Source organism: Brassica napus, chromosome A6 (genome assembly GCF_020379485.1).
Source record: "Brassica napus cultivar Da-Ae chromosome A6, Da-Ae, whole genome shotgun sequence".
Lineage (NCBI taxonomy): Eukaryota > Viridiplantae > Streptophyta > Magnoliopsida > Brassicales > Brassicaceae > Brassica > Brassica napus.
The window spans coordinates 23708001-23723379 of record NC_063439.1 but is presented as its reverse complement, the minus strand read 5'-3'; the positions used below and the strand labels follow the sequence as shown (position 1 = coordinate 23723379).

The 15379-nt window shown below is 35.4% G+C and overlaps 3 protein-coding genes across 4 annotated transcripts; 2 read left to right on the top strand and 1 right to left on the bottom strand.

The window, feature by feature from the left end:
* Positions 1–1600: 1600 nt before the first annotated feature.
* On the top strand, positions 1601–3253 carry BNAA06G30150D (adenylylsulfatase HINT3). The gene is made up of 8 exons (XM_048735269.1): positions 1601–1738; positions 1798–1981; positions 2067–2122; positions 2246–2303; positions 2525–2591; positions 2757–2812; positions 2890–2943; positions 3021–3253. Exons 2-8 carry the CDS (start codon positions 1799–1801, stop codon positions 3129–3131), a joined length of 585 nt encoding a protein of 194 aa, XP_048591226.1. The 5' UTR covers positions 1601–1738; position 1798; the 3' UTR covers positions 3132–3253.
* A 1787-nt stretch (positions 3254–5040) lies between these two features.
* On the top strand, positions 5041–8446 carry LOC106364928 (transcription factor bHLH78-like). Of its 2 annotated transcripts, XM_048735267.1 has the most exons (7): positions 5045–5998; positions 6175–6357; positions 6467–6532; positions 6625–6693; positions 6807–6884; positions 7728–7943; positions 8064–8446. In XM_048735267.1, the coding sequence occupies exons 1-7, from the start codon at positions 5243–5245 to the stop codon at positions 8166–8168; spliced, it is 1473 nt and encodes a 490-aa protein (XP_048591224.1). In that variant the 5' UTR covers positions 5045–5242; the 3' UTR covers positions 8169–8446. The 2 variants fall into 2 exon arrangements, with proteins under 2 accessions (XP_048591225.1, XP_048591224.1); XM_048735268.1 differs by lacking the exon at positions 7728–7943 and having other exon boundaries at positions 5041–5998.
* Positions 8447–11349: 2903 nt separating this feature from the next.
* Positions 11350–14459, bottom strand: LOC106348915 (peptidyl-prolyl cis-trans isomerase FKBP65). Its single transcript, XM_013788753.3, has 12 exons — positions 14148–14459; positions 13965–14051; positions 13488–13748; positions 13324–13398; positions 13149–13229; positions 12873–13070; positions 12706–12798; positions 12441–12616; positions 12230–12352; positions 11867–12141; positions 11686–11791; positions 11350–11589 (listed from the first exon to the last, which is right to left on the bottom strand). The coding sequence occupies exons 1-12, from the start codon at positions 14341–14343 to the stop codon at positions 11539–11541; spliced, it is 1722 nt and encodes a 573-aa protein (XP_013644207.2). The 5' UTR covers positions 14344–14459; the 3' UTR covers positions 11350–11538.
* Between the last annotated feature and the right edge of the window lie 920 nt (positions 14460–15379).

The following is a 15379-nucleotide window of genomic DNA, read 5'->3' as shown; positions in this document are numbered from 1 at the left end:
GCTTTCTAAAACTAAATACTTGTTCGGAGTTTACATAACTTATCGAAAGTTTTATCTCTTTTTAAATTCAAATCACAGAAAAAATATCAAAAAGTCAGTATAGATGGGTTTTTTGGGCTTTTAAATCAACACTGAAAAATTACATGAATCAGATAACAACAGTTTTATAAACAACTGGATAAAATTTGACCGAGCCAAAGATTTTCACACAATATGTTCTTTCTTCTTCAAATTGCGAAGAGCCTATAGGCACAAGAAAAAAATCATAATTTTTGTTTTCACTTATATAACATTTTTTCTCCTTTACACACGGAGTTTATTACAGTGCTATAAGATCTATGCATTTTGACAAAAAAGAATTTTAGCCATCTTTAGTTTCGGAATGGACCAACTTCGGTCAGATACACTATATTTTCTCTATGATTCAAAACTTACAATTTTAACATATGTGCAGATTTCCATGTGAAAAGGCATGCACGCCATCTATCATTCAACCTATTACTTTTTCCAAAGTAAACACTATAATCCTCCTTTGGTTTGCTCCACAAACTAATCTCTTTGGATCAGTTTACCAAAAAATATGGATACTAATGTCAGAAAAGAATATAAACACTATCAACAATAAATATTGGCACAAGACTATTTGGTTCAAGGAACATATTCCACGTAATGCGTTTATATCATGGCTGGCTTTGCGGAGAAGACTGATGGGAGCCTTTTGCTGCTGAAGTTTGGATTTCTCCTCCGGCTGATCTACACTCTGTTGCAGCTTAGATCAATCAACTTCGCGTCAACGCAGATGCACATGCTACTCCAGTCATCAAGCTCTACTTTCAGTCAGCCATCTACCTGTTGTGGAAAGAGCGTAATGCTCGTGTATTCACAGCTGTCTCCTCACCTTCATCAGTCATCCTTGCCTCTCTCGACCGTATGATGCGTGACCGTCTCCTCTCTTACCCGGCAAGTTCTTCTTTCTCCTCTTCTCTACTTCTTTTTATATTTCTTGTATAAGATCTCCTTAAGGCTTTTTTACCTTGAGTTGTTGTTGGTTGTTTTTGTTTCCTTGTTGTAATAAGTTGTTTAAGAACAACAGTGTAACCTTTCAGAAAATGATAATTTTAATATCTTACCAAAAAAAAAACAACAAATATTGACTTATTTATGTGAATATATATTTTATTTTAAATTATTATAGTGGACGAAGAAAGCACCATAATTTGTACAACAAATTTTCTTAGATTCATCATTTTACCATTTTAATTACATAATTTTACATGTGCTTCTTCACCCTTCCCGATTATTTTCTCTTTATTTATAACTACAATATAAAGTTATAAACTATATATATTATAAATTAATAATTTATTTACCCTTGAAGTCTAACGATTAAAAATAGAACATAATTCAATATAGATATATGATTCTATTAATAAATTAGCAGTTACAAATTTGAAATTTCTAGAAATATCAAAAGTTGTATGTTAGTTAATTATTTTCTAAATGACATTTATTTTTAATTCTTTTTGGATGAGAATATTTTGGCTGAGGTGGATAGTCTCAAAAGCCTTGAATTTAGTCCCTTTTATATAGTAGGATAAAACAGAAGACAGACAGAAGAGAGAGAGAGAGTCATCAATCACATGGAAGGTTGTGGATAAAACAAAACAGCAACTCTCCCTCCCTCCATACACGACGACCCACCCCCACACACTCTTCTCCTCTCAATCTTCATCACTTACTGTGTTCTATATCAGAAGAATCGTATTCTTCAAATAAATAAAAAAACTCATCTATTTTCATGGAAGCTAGAAGACTCGCGATCCTCTGCTCCCATCTCAACCCCTCTGGTCCGTACCCAGCCCGAGACTCGATTCTCAGGGTTTCCGATTGTAGCTCCAGCGAAGACAAGGTGGAATCATCCAATCTCCAAAACGACTGCGTTTTCTGTAAGATTGTCCGTGGCGAGTCTCCATGTCTCAAGGTCTAAACTTTCTGTTTTTTTTTTCCAGTTCCTTACGCATATAACAGAACTAACAAAAGTCTCTCTTTTTTTTTGGGGGAAGCAGTTGTACGAGGATGATATGTGTTTGTGTATTTTGGATACGAGTCCTCTTATCCATGGGTAATCAAATTCTCATTCTACTACTAAATCTTTGATTAGTGGATTGCATTATGAATATGTTTTTTGCTTTATTGAATTCCAAAAGCTATCAACTTTCTTTTTATAATCTGTGGCATGTTTCAGGCACTCACTTATCATTCCAAAGTTACATTATCCAACTTTAGAGGAAACACCTCCCTCAGTAAGTTCCTCTTTCTTTCTTTCTTTCTTTTTTTGCTAAAGGTTTTTTTTTTTTGCTTATTTTGAATCCTATCAATCGCATTAGTTCGTTTGTTTTGTGATTTTTATATATATGTGGGCAAATGTCTGCTTTGTTGGGGAACTTTTTATTTACATCAGAAAGTATGTATATGCGAGTGTATATAAGATATTGATTAAAGGTCTCCTCCAAGGAGCATGCAGGTAGTTGCTGCCATGTGTTCTAAAGTGCCTCTTATCAGTAATGCCATCGTCAAAGCTACTGACAGTGGTATGTTCTGTCTAATCTTCCTAAACATCTGGCATTTGGTTTAGCCACTTGTTGTTCTCAGGTTCTTATGTATTCTTGCCATTCGTTCTGGAATCTTTAAGAAGTTTAAAGTAGATTCGTCAATGAACCAAGATTCTAATTCTTATTTGGTTACTGTTTTATCAGATTCATTTAACTTGTTGGTTAACAACGGAGCAGCAGCTGGACAAGTCATATTTCACGTAAGCAACATACTTACATTTCTCTTAATACCTGAGGAAGGAAGTTTGTGTTAAACACTTGTCTTTCTATTTTGCAGACACACATTCACATAATCCCTCGTAAAGAACGTGACTGTTTATGGACTTCTGAGGTACAAAACAAGATCGAAACATTAGATTTTGAAAGGTTTATGAAAGTTGTTTGATTTGGTGGTGTTTTTGATAACAGAGCTTGCATAGACGCACACTGAAACTGGACAAGGAAGCATCTCAACTGGCGTCTCGTGTTCGAGAACAATTGTGCAGACTTCCTGAAGAACAATTGGTTCAGCCCTCATAAGTCCCCTCTTCAAGAGACATGTTGTTGTGAACTTTACAATTACAATGTGCCAACACAAAAAGTATATTCTGTATAGTTCATTTTCAGCTTCATCTTCATTTTATATAATACATTCTTCAGTCTGTTTGGTTAGTTTATCAGGGTTCAAGCTTTGAGGTACGTATAAAAGGTCATTAAGTAGAAAAAAAAATCACGCAATAAAGAGTGTGTACACAAACCTTATCCAGTACAATTTTCAAAACTGTACTTCACCAAACCTACTTCTCTCAAGTCGTTAGGCAAATGTTACATCATTGTGTTTCCTAGATGTTAACCAACTGCATTCATACATGTACTGTACATGCATATCCATTTTATCCACAATTAATGTCATAAATTAACAAATATATATATTAGTTTCTTTATCTTGCTTGTACTTCTTGTTAACTTATAACCTATAAGGCTATAAATGTAGCGGCTGATCTATCTGTAACCAGGCAGCATTGGTCCAACAGCACAGGCTGCACAAATGAAGTCAACGCGTTGAAAGGGTCGGTGGTTTTTTACAGCTGCGGAATAAGAGATTGTTATTAAAGGTTAGATGTATTGGGCCTATAAATGTTCAAAGCCCAAATATAAACAAAACTAGGTGACACAAGACCTATGTTTAGAGTCATGAGTCGAACTCAAGCATTCACTAGAGAGTCATGGAGACAAAGCGCACGTCACCTCATCAAATATTTTATCATATAAGAGTCCAAGATTTCTACTCAATCTTATTGTTATTGATGCAGTAAAGAGAGATAATGTTTTTTAGTCTTTTTATTATTAAGATAATCTATAAGCAGTTAAATACAAGGTCGGTCTCATAAGTTAACCCGACCAAATCCGAGAAGGCTGTGGAATTTAATGCAATTATTTACCAAGCGGCGGCATGAACTCTGCTCGTTCAACTTGATTTTCTTACATCGCAATATATTTTTCTGTCTCCCCTTCCCCTCCCCCACCCCCACTTGTTGAGTCCAATGATTGTTTGATTGGTATATGTTAAATCACTTGGTTTCTTTTAGAAAAAGAGAAGCTAAACTTACCAGTAAAACAATGTATCAAAGCACAAATGGGTGATTAGCCATTTCCAGCAAAAAAAAAAAGAACGAGAGAAATGTTGGATGAAGTTGAAAAGAGAATAAGAAATTGAAAGTCAAGTAAACACGCATATTCAAAGATTCCAGATGTCAAGGAGAGCCTGAAAGAAATCATTAATAGGTCTGAAAGAACACATCGGAGCGTAAAATACAACCAAGTCTAACAGAGATTGTTACAAGAGTTCTATCAGTTAATATCCAATGAATTAGCAGCCATTGATGGATATTTCTCCCAATTTATAAATTGGGTTCTGAGAATATCTAATCAAATAAGAGATGCTTAAGTAAGTATTGTTCCTTCAGACAAAAACGAATGAGACCGTCCGTGGTTGTGAACAATATAGAGACACGTTTTAAAGAGAGCTTCACCAAGGCAAAGGACAAATCCTAAGGCAAAGAGAATCTTTACCAGAACCAGAAGAGATCAACGACACGACCCACCTTCGGTCGGAAGGAACCGACAGAAAAGACAATGGTGAAGAATATGAAAATAACTAGTCACACCTCTCAAACCCTCCTTCTAGTAGACTTTCTTCAGTTGACATTTCTAGACGTTCATGTAGAATTCTACGTCGATATTGTAAAACAATTTACATATTTATTAGCAATATCGCTCAACGTCAAAGGCCCGGCAACAACTCCTAATCTCCGGACGTTACGGTGCAGCACACAAATTCATATTGATTTACTATTTTTTCTAAAAACTAAATCAATTAAATGATTATAGATAAAAACATAATTAATTGTTTAATCTTTGTACTATACAATACAACTATATAAACCCCGTTAACACCACTTGAGCATCTCCCTACCATTTACGCTCTTTCTTTCTCCTCCGGCACACTCCAAACCTCATCTTGATGTGAACGTCTTGACTATTATTGCGTGAATTAGTATCTGTTATTGTTTTCTGCGTAACTTTCAGAATCTTTATACTATAATTTAGATCTTTAGTTTTTGAGTCAGTCTTAAGAAAGTGTAATAAGGATGGACAACGAGCTGTTTATGAACACAGAGCTTCCTCCACCGTCTGAGATGGCGATGCATTTTGAACAACCGTCCTCTTCATCGGCGATGCTTAACTGGGGGTTGATGGATCCGAATCTCGCTCGGAACTCGCCGCCGCAGGATTGCTTCATGTGGGAAAAGTCAACGGAACAACAACAGAGCATCTTCGACTCTGCTCTGAGCTCACTCGTCTCCTCGCCGACGCCGTCGACCTCAAACTTCTCCGGCGGAGGCGGCGACGGGTTTATCATCAGAGAACTCATCGGAAAGCTTGGTAACATCGGGAACACCTCCGGCGACATCTACGGAGCTCCGATGAACGGGAACGTTTCTCGCTCCGCCTCGTGCTACGCGACTCCGATGAGCTCGCCGCCGCCGATGATGAACAGAACGGCGCCGTTGACGGAATTCTCGGGGGATCCGGGGTTTGCGGAGAGGGCGGCGAAGTTCTCTTGCTTCGGTAGCCGGAGTTTTAACGGAAGAACTAACTCCGGCATCCCCGTTAACAACGGCAAGATCGTGAACTCCGGGAAACTGACACGTGTCTCCAGCACGCCGGCTCTCAAGGCCCTTGCTTCTCCGGAGTTCGCTTCCGCCTCCAGACCGATGATCCCCGCCGGCGATTCACCTCCGAAACTCCCCGGAGAATTTTCCCGGAAGAGAAAATCTGTTTCTAAAGGGAAATCTAAGGATAATCCTCTTCCCGCCGCTTCGCCGTCGCCCAGTTTCTCTAAGGTAAATTATTTTCCCGGAAAGAAATTCTTAAATTTTCCCACGCAAAGTTTCTATTTTTCTTTAGATTTTCCAGCAAAGTTTTGTACTTTCAACGTTTTTTCGAATAACCCAGTTCTCTGAAAAGTCATGCTTTTACAGAAAGTAATTAACTTTTTGAATAATTTCAAATTTCTCAGACGGCGGAAAGGAAAGAAGTTTCAGAAGAAAAGGGAGGGAAAAGGAGAAGAGAGGACGAAGGAGAGGAAGAAGAAGGGAACAAAGGTGGTAATGACACAAAGCCACCTGAGCCTCCTAAAGATTACATCCATGTTCGTGCTCGGCGAGGCCAAGCCACCGACAGTCACAGTCTCGCCGAAAGAGTAATTAATTCTCAGCATTTGCTTGCCTTTTTCAGTAATTAAGATTAAAATTAACTGGTTTAGTATGAGATTAGAACTTGGTTTGATTAGTGTTTTAATGTTGGTTTAGGTTCGGAGGGAGAAAATTGGTGAAAGGATGAAGCTGCTTCAAGATCTTGTGCCTGGGTGCAATAAGGTAAAATAAATTTTGATTCTGGATATAATTATTGATTAGCATAATTAGGGTGATTAATGTATTTTCTTCTTCTTTTGTTTATACGATGAAAGGTTACTGGAAAGGCACTGATGCTGGATGAAATTATAAACTATGTACAATCATTGCAAAGACAAGTTGAGGTATTATTATTTTGTTTGCTTCATCTAAATCTAATTAATTGTTTCATTAATCACCGAATATTAACTATTTTGTAATTAATCTCTCTAATATTTTTTGTTTTAATAATTGGCAGTTCTTGTCAATGAAGTTATCATCAGTGAACGACACCAGGCTGGAATTTAACGTGGACGCTCTTGTGTCAAAGGATGCTGTAAGTCACCTTAAACATTAACATCAATTAACAACCATTAATAATGGGCAATTTTCAATAATAGCACCTTTTGAAGTTTATGTCTCAAAAATAGCACTAGAAGGAGAAAGTCACAAAAATGACATTCATTAAAGGGTAAAATATCTCTAATACATTTGATTTAAAATTAAATAAACAAATAAAAATAAATAAAAACAAATAAAATAAAAATAATAAAAATAAAATAAAAATAAAAAATAATAAAAATAAAAATAAAAATAAAAAAGAAATTTTTTTTATAGTTTCAGATTATATGTTTTCAGACTCGAAATTTTTATATTTTTTTTATTTTAAATTTTTTTTGAAATTTTTTTTATTTTTTTTCAAATATTCTTTTTATAGTTTAAAAATAATTTTTGAAACTGTTTTAAAAATTTTTATTTTTAATTTTAGTATTTATTTTTTATAAAATTTTAAACTCTAATGCCAAAACCCCACTCCATTAACTCTAAACCTTAAGGTTTGGATTAATTAACCCAAAGGGTATAAGTGTATATTTACCTCTTTAATGAAACTTATTTTTGTGACTTTGATCCTTGAATGCTATTTTGGGAACAAAAACTTGGTTTGGTGCTATTGTAGTCTTTTTCTCGTTAATAATTATCGTTTGAAATTGATAGTTATCATTTTTAGTAGTACTTTTTTGTCGTTGTGTTAACAATACCTTTTTCATTCGGCCTATTAGCATTAATCCTAATTACTTTTCGTTAAACTTTTTATAATTTCTTTTAGAAAGGACCTTTTTCTATTTTTTTTCCACTAAAAGTACAATCTCATATTTTTATAAATTTTGAATTTCTTCAGATGATTTCATCAAGCGGCAGCCGGGTGCATGAATCAGGACTCCAATTAGAGTCTCTAAGTCATCATAATTATAATAATAATTCACAGTTACATACCAATGTTTCTTCCAATAACATGATGCTCCATTCTCCTATGAAATCACTGGAACCCTCTGCCTTAGCCAGAGGCTTCACCCACTTACCAACACTTACCCAATTCACTGACACAATTTCTCAGGTTTCTAAATTATTCTTTTAACTTTTTTTTCTGATCAAAGCTTTAACTTTTCTTCTTTTGTTCAATTTTAATATAGTAAGATGGTTCTCACGTATCTTTTTGTCGTGTGTTTGTTTTCAGTACCAAATGTTTAGCGAAGAAGATTTACAAAGCATTGTAGGGATGGGAGTGGCACATAACCCCAACCATGAATCTCAATCTCAAAACATGAAAATTGAGCTTTGATCAACCAGTTTATTTTCAAGGTCTCAAGGAAGATAATAAGAAGAAAAAAGATTGATGGGTGTACATAACCATTCCAATCTCTGTGATTTATTCATATACTCATCATCATCATATATATACACATTTATGAAAATAACATATTTTTACTTTTATTTTCTTACTTTACCCCTTTTTAATCAAATTATGTAATTTTCTGTTCATCATTAGGGTTCAATTGTATTGTTTATCTTTGGATTCTTTTTGCTTTTCTGATGTGATATCATTGTAAGTTCATAATCTTCCACCACAATCCAAGATAATTAATCTAAACAAAAAAAACTATTTTATATTTTAGAGTAAGTGAACGGCGATACTAACCCTAACTTGGATCCTATGCAAAAGTATTCCACATAATTATACCTTTTTTGGGTAGATTGAAATCAAGTTTACAAGAAAATAGTATGTGATTATGTCCAAGTCTAGTTCTTTACATCATACACTTTACGAAAAAGAACTTTCCGACAAATATCATGAAGCAAAAAGTAATATTTGCATGATTAATCAATTCGTAATAATAGACTTTAATCTGATAAACTTGATTAAGATGATTATTATCCTATCCTTAATTTCATACTTTTTTATCTCTAAATTGGTCGACATCACTTTCATTCCTAGATTCTTGTTGATTTGATATTTGGTAATGTTAACCAGCTGTGTGCGGTGTTATGTCTTTATCTCTAGAGATAACTGTCTATGAAATGGAGGATTGATTGAAAAACAAATTTATAATGGGGTTTTAATTGTTAGTTCTGGAAATTAATTGGACCGATTGTGATTTTTAGGTGTATGTGTCTATTGAGAAAACGCAGAAGCTTCTCTTCCTCTCTTGTTTTCTTTTACCGGTGAAATCCTATAAACAATAAAGAATTCGATCAGCTAAATGTACTTCTCTTATCAATAATTACGTTAATTACTCTAGTAGTAGCTCAATATTATGTAGGTTTTATTAAAATTCATTATCAAATATATAAACAATATTCCAGAAGGAGTTAGGTACTAATAAGACTAGACATGAGACATCTAATCTCTATTGATTGATCAACGACGTACATGTTCCATTTTCAGGAAAATGGTGGTTGATAGTTTGAGTATTACACAATCTTGCCTTGTAAGTTGATGTGATTTCAACCAAACGTAGTTGGTTTATAAGAAAATTAACTCTTTCGTATATTTTTAATAGCTCAAAACGAGTAAGTAAAACAAAATTTCACACAAGTGTATATAGTGTATGTTTTCTTCACAAGTTTGACGCGTGAAAGCTGGATAGAAAAACACATTCATTCAATAACCAAAAATTAAGCATCTACGATGTAATAATAAATCAATTATACGTATAATCGTGTCTGGATATACGACGATTAACTGATGAATTCTTAGTGTGAAAGGGAATTAAAAAATCAGCAATCACATGGGCATGTATGGACTCTGATTCGTGGAATTAGCTCAAGGAATAATGATAATGGATTAAACTAATCACCAACTACTTTCATTATCATAATTGAGAAGTTGTTAATAAAAATCTCTAAAGTAAGTTAATAATCCTTTCTGCTTTTATTAGTCTTCAGTTGCAGCTTTAATTTTACTTATAAAAAATTACGGATTGAATTATTGAACATAGGAATAGGTTAGGGTGAATTAATTTTTTTTTAATTTACTAATGCTTTAATATATTATATTTGAAAGCTAGAAAAAAAGAAAGAAGAAGATGCTTTGAATGTGGGTGGTCTATATATTCTATAGTATTGGTATTATTGAAGAGTAGTTGCATCTCACTCGGAACTTTAACGACATTAAAAACTTGTTCGGAGTAATGACAATCTTCATGTGACATACACTTTTTTTTATCCCTAAATGTTGCATAGTGGCAAATCACTTAGTGTTATGTTATGGCAACCAAAGGCCTATTCTTTCTTTGTTTGAACATATCTCAAATGGCCTAATACATTATTATGGTTATGTCCATTCATCTTTTTGTGTGTAAATACGTTAAATTTTATACCAATTTTGTTTATAACTAGCAGCGAAAAGAAGCAAAAACTAAAACAACACAAGAGAAACGAGAAGAAGAATTCAATGAAACACATAAAATACGAGCTAACTAAATAGAGAAGAAACGAGAACTTGACCAAGAGGTACATATACCACATGAAACGGATATAATTGATAAAATATGAGACCATGCTCAATAAAAATTGGCTTACCCAAAGTGTTACTCCAGTTGATTGACACCATTCCTGGGCAGTTTTGCAAATACATTGTTACGCTATTTTCTAAAGATCCTGGAAAATGAAACGTAAATAGTTTTTATGGTTAGATTTGTACACTATTTTTATAGTCAATTAATCACCATAAAGCTAGGTCAAACTATCACATAAGTATGGTTTACTCAACGAAAGGTTATATAAATATCTAAGAGTTTCATAGTCAAATTGATCGATATCCGATAGTATGTTCCTCTTAAAATACACTGTGGTGGGCGATATGTAATTTAATAGCTTTTTTTTTCCCAAGGACACATAACTTAGTGGAACCACAGATTGTGCCACGGCACTTCCTTGATTGCTATCTAGAAATGAATATCAAACCAGTGGACGTTTCCTTTGCATTCGTATATTTCTATTTTCAGGTTCATGCATCTACAAATACATGTCGCATGTATATAGTCTAGACAAAAAATTTGATTGATTTAGATGGGGTTGTTACTGACTTAAGTTTGAATTTAGTTGCAGATTATTTATAAAACTGGCATACTGTACTATAGAGTTACGTATACAAAAATATTTACCTAACTTTTGAGAAAAATACAACAAATGAAACTAGTAGTATAGAAATGGCCAAGTGATAAAATAAAACCTACAAGTTACCTTCATTCTAGGGCTTCAATAGTTATAGGTCTATGTAAGCACCAAATTATCTATAAGTGTTTTCTTGACAATGCTCAAAGCCCATCTAAATATTACTTTCATTTGCCAGAGGCTGGTCCAACAAACATCCAACGATCTTCCTATGAATCAGGACTAAGCGAGCTAATTAGCAAGTTAGGAACGTAACGTAAGGAACCGTCGGTATAGAATAGAAACTGGCACTAGCATTGATACTGTTAGCAGCTTTGTCAAGAAGCTTATAGTTATACATATATAGAAGCTGAACTTTGTGGTTGTTTTGAACCGTAAGACGGTGTTGGTAAAGAACTCGGAGACTGTTTATTACAAAGTCTGATTTATTATCAGAGCAAAAATCATCCACAACAGTACACCACACACAAAGATCGTTTACAAAATGGGACAGAGAGAAATTTGTAATACATTTTGTGGCGCAATGGTGTTTCGACTCATGCCTTGGCGTCAATGCTCATCGCTTGTGCATCCTTGCGTGCTTCTTTCTGCACAATTTTAACACAAACAAGAATAATTATAAGTTCAAGAAAAGACCTTTCTTATCTTTACCCGTAAACCCTCTTCTTAAAACTACTACTTACATGTGGCTCGAGCATTTTCGCCAGCATGTTGCTGTAGAACTTTGCGTCTTTCTTATTGTACTCCCTCACCTTCTCCTTGAGCTTCTTGTATTCTATCTTCACCTCCCTGTAGAGATACGATGTTAGTACACTTACTGCAGGCAAGATAAAACAATTGACGTATGAAGAACGCGATACTCACTTGTTGTCCGGATCGATTTCAAGGGCTTTCTTGATATCGAGCTCAGCAAGATCAAGATCAGCCGTCTCCATATACGCCTGTGCTCTCCTGTACATTGCCTTCACGTTGCTTCCGTCCATCTCCAATACCTTAGTGGCCAGTTTTGCTGCCTCTTTGTAATCTTTCAGTTTCAGCTTGCAAGCTGCATTGTTCAGGTTACAAGCAATCTTCAGAGCTTTAGCCTTCTTTTTGTCCTCTTCGTCGAAAGAGGAATCATACTCTATGAACTTGACACCCTGGCATACAAAAATTCGACCTTAAATCTCAAAAACCAAACTTGACTTTCTCACAAACATCACAAGAGGCCCTGGTTCGGGTACTAACCCTCTCGTATCTTTTTGAAGCTCTTGCGTATTTTCTAGCCTTGAATAGAGTATTCCCTTCTTCCTTCTTCTTACCAGCAGCTTCTATCTTTTCCTGTGTGTTCATGTCCCAGGACTCTTTCTCCTGCAGCATTACAAACGAAGACGATATTAGCTCACAAGTATCCACGGAGAAAGAGGTAACACTTGGAAGTAAATAAAGACTCTCTCACCTTAATGAAGGATACCAGCTCGACCTCGTAGCAAACTGTCGAGTCTGGTGGTATCACAGCTAGCTCCTGTTTTGATTCAGAGGAACCAAAGGCATATTCTGCCGAGATGGTGATGAGAGCCACCTCACCCTTCTTCATGCCCATCACAGCTTTCTCCAGCCCTTCAATAACTTGTTCTGCACAACACACCAATGATTTATCTTTTCAATATAATCATCGTGACAATTGCAATAGTAAACGAAATCTGAGCTTCTTCTGTTTATACCTTCATCGGTCTTGAACTCGAACGGCTCCTCGCCTTCTCCATGACCTTTCTTAAAGAACACAGTTCCATCTTGAAGCTTACCAATCAACTTCACTGCAATAAATCACATGACTCAGTCGTCAGATAGCAGAAAATTAGTTTAGCTTTTGTGAACTCTTTACACTTACATTTGACAACTGCTCCTTCATTCGGACGCTCATATCCTTCTCCCTCCTTCAGTATTTTCTTAATGACCTTCTTGTCATCAGTTACTTCCACCACCGTCTTCCAAGACACCAACTCGAGGTCCATCTGAAGAGTCGCATTCGGTGGGACTGCAGCTTGAATACCATCAGACGCTGCTCTTCCAGTTTCCCCAAAGCCATCTACATCGGTCACATACACAAGTCAGACCCACCTAAGTTCTAACGAAAGGACAAGCACCAGCTTAAAACAAAACTCACATTGTGGCTTGACAGTTAGGAGCACCTTTTCCCCTCTTTTCATGGTCTTGACAGCCTTAGCGATCGCAGGACAGAAATGGCCTGATTCATTAAGATGCATTATATAACCCTTTAGTCCAAATCATCACCATTAACCGGAAAATAATACTCTCAGTAAAGAAAATACAACACTGACCATCCATGACAGTGAACTTTGCACCATCAGATCTTCCCACAACAGTTCCATCCTCGAGCCGAGCTTCATACTTGACTGCAACAGTATTAAACCATAAAAAATCAATGAGATTCACTCCAGAGCAAAGAAACAAACCATAATCACAGGAACCGGAGAACACTCACCGTACACTTCATCAAGGTCCTTTGGCTTCTCCCACTTCTCTCCTTCCGCAATAACCTTCTTGAACAAACCACCATCACCACAAATATCCTTAACGCTCCTCCACGATAACAGCTCCACATCGAACTGAAGAGTAGCATTCGGAGGAATGGTGGGCGGTGAACCGGTTTCACCATATGCCAGCTCGGGAGGAATGGTGAAAACAGCGTTTTCACCTTTCTTCATCGTCTTGATCCCCATGTCCCATCCTTTGATCACTTGTCCTAGCCAAGGCAAACCAAATAAACTTCAGAACAATCCCTCACACCAACTATTAAATTCGGGTTTATTATGGACTTCAAACCAATTGGTGATTAGTAGATTACCAATTAGTGGATTAGCGTTGTCCTAATCTTTTATATATTAAAGTTCTCTAGAATTAACATCGGATATGTATCCCTAATACCAACAACAACAACCCCAGGCTGAGCCTAAATTACCTTGGCCAAGCGTGAATTTGAAAGGAGTTCCTCTGTCACGGCTTGAATCAAACTTGGTCCCGTCCAACAAAGTTCCCGTATAATGCACTGCAAGAAAAAAACACCATGAAGGAGACTCAGAACCTGAACACAGGATACATGTTTGGATACCAAAGGAAGGGACCAAGTGATTTAAAAGATTACCTTCAACTTCGTCTCCGCTCTCAGGAGTGTCCCACTTTTCACCTTCCTTGACGAGCTTTTTCTTCAGTCCTGACTTCCCAATCTCCTTCTCCTCGCCCACTTTCAGGGAAGGATCAGACTCGGCATCGTCCTCGAGATCCAAGTCCATCTCCTCCGCCTCCTCTGCCGGAATCTCCATGTCGAAATCGTCAGCCATTTTTCTGCTTTAAGAATGAAAGCTTAAAAGAGATTGTATAAAATTATGAGGAAAAGTTTAGAGAGTTTGTAAAAGCGTTTAAGAGATTTTCCACAGGTGGGTTGTTTGGCAACATTGTGATGAGATATATAGGGAGAGGGCAGAGAGGTTCTGGAGAATTCTTTTTTTTTTTATGGTCAAGAGCCGTTGAAACCTCCCGATGTTTCCAGATACCGTTAGTGACTACTTTTTTTTAGTTCCTTTTGAGCGGGTCTTCCTTTTATAACCGTCACTATTTTTTTTGTGCTCGAGGAAAAATTAAAACGAAGTTGCAGATACTCTCAATGTTCGTCAAAAAATTGATTAGTGTCCAACAAATTTTTAAGCAGTAACTAAGGCTAGTAGAATACTATCGAATTATTAATTTATTTTTATATATCTTATATTTTTCATTTCTCTTGAACAATTTAGACGATGTTAAATATTTTAATTTTTAGATTTAGTTATAAAATTATCATGACAAATTATAAAAATTATATAGATAAAAAAAATAAATTTGTGGATAAATTATACAATAATATTATTGTATAATTTAACAAATTTAGATTTAAATTATTTTAAATCAGTCTATACCAAATCTAACTAATTCAAAACGAAATTGCATAAGTTAGGTTTAAATCGATTTAACCGGTTTTTAGAACATTGTTGTTATAATGAAAACTAGATTTTGACCCGCGCAGGCGCGCGGGTGTATATTTTGAAAAATATGTTGATATTTGTTTTTCATGTAATTATTAGGATTTGGAAAAATGAATCCGAGGAACATAACCGATACCGATCCAAAGATATAGTACCAAACCCAAACATAAATTGATTAAATATTCTAATTATTCAAAATTTTGTTATTTAGAGAACCGAATCTGATCCGAACCGAAGTATTTGGGTATCCGAATTTATCTAAAAATAGATTTATATACTTATATATATTAATTATTTTTAGATTTAACGTATATAAAACATCAAAAATGATACTTTTAAATTGGTTTAAATACTTGAA

What these genes read in the sequence shown, in the direction of transcription:
- LOC106348915 (XM_013788753.3), bottom strand. Translation starts at nt 14,343, where the DNA reads ATGGCTGACGATTTCGACATGGAGATTCCGGCAGAGGAGGCGGAGGAG. An exon ending in GAGCGGAGACGAAGTTGAAG is followed by an intron (nt 14,052 to 14,147) that starts GTAATCTTTTAA and finishes TTTTTCTTGCAG; the next exon opens with TGCATTATACGGGAACTTTG. An exon ending in AGCTGGTATCCTTCATTAAG is followed by an intron (nt 12,353 to 12,440) that starts GTGAGAGAGTCT and finishes GTAATGCTGCAG; the next exon opens with GAGAAAGAGTCCTGGGACAT.
- LOC106364928 (XM_048735267.1), top strand. Translation starts at nt 5,243, where the DNA reads ATGGACAACGAGCTGTTTATGAACACAGAGCTTCCTCCACCGTCTGAG. An exon ending in CTCTTGTGTCAAAGGATGCT is followed by an intron (nt 6,885 to 7,727) that starts GTAAGTCACCTT and finishes GAATTTCTTCAG; the next exon opens with ATGATTTCATCAAGCGGCAG. An exon ending in TCACTGACACAATTTCTCAG is followed by an intron (nt 7,944 to 8,063) that starts GTTTCTAAATTA and finishes GTTTGTTTTCAG; the next exon opens with TACCAAATGTTTAGCGAAGA.
- BNAA06G30150D (XM_048735269.1), top strand. Translation starts at nt 1,799, where the DNA reads ATGGAAGCTAGAAGACTCGCGATCCTCTGCTCCCATCTCAACCCCTCT. An exon ending in GCGAGTCTCCATGTCTCAAG is followed by an intron (nt 1,982 to 2,066) that starts GTCTAAACTTTC and finishes TGGGGGAAGCAG; the next exon opens with TTGTACGAGGATGATATGTG. An exon ending in ACGAGTCCTCTTATCCATGG is followed by an intron (nt 2,123 to 2,245) that starts GTAATCAAATTC and finishes GGCATGTTTCAG; the next exon opens with GCACTCACTTATCATTCCAA.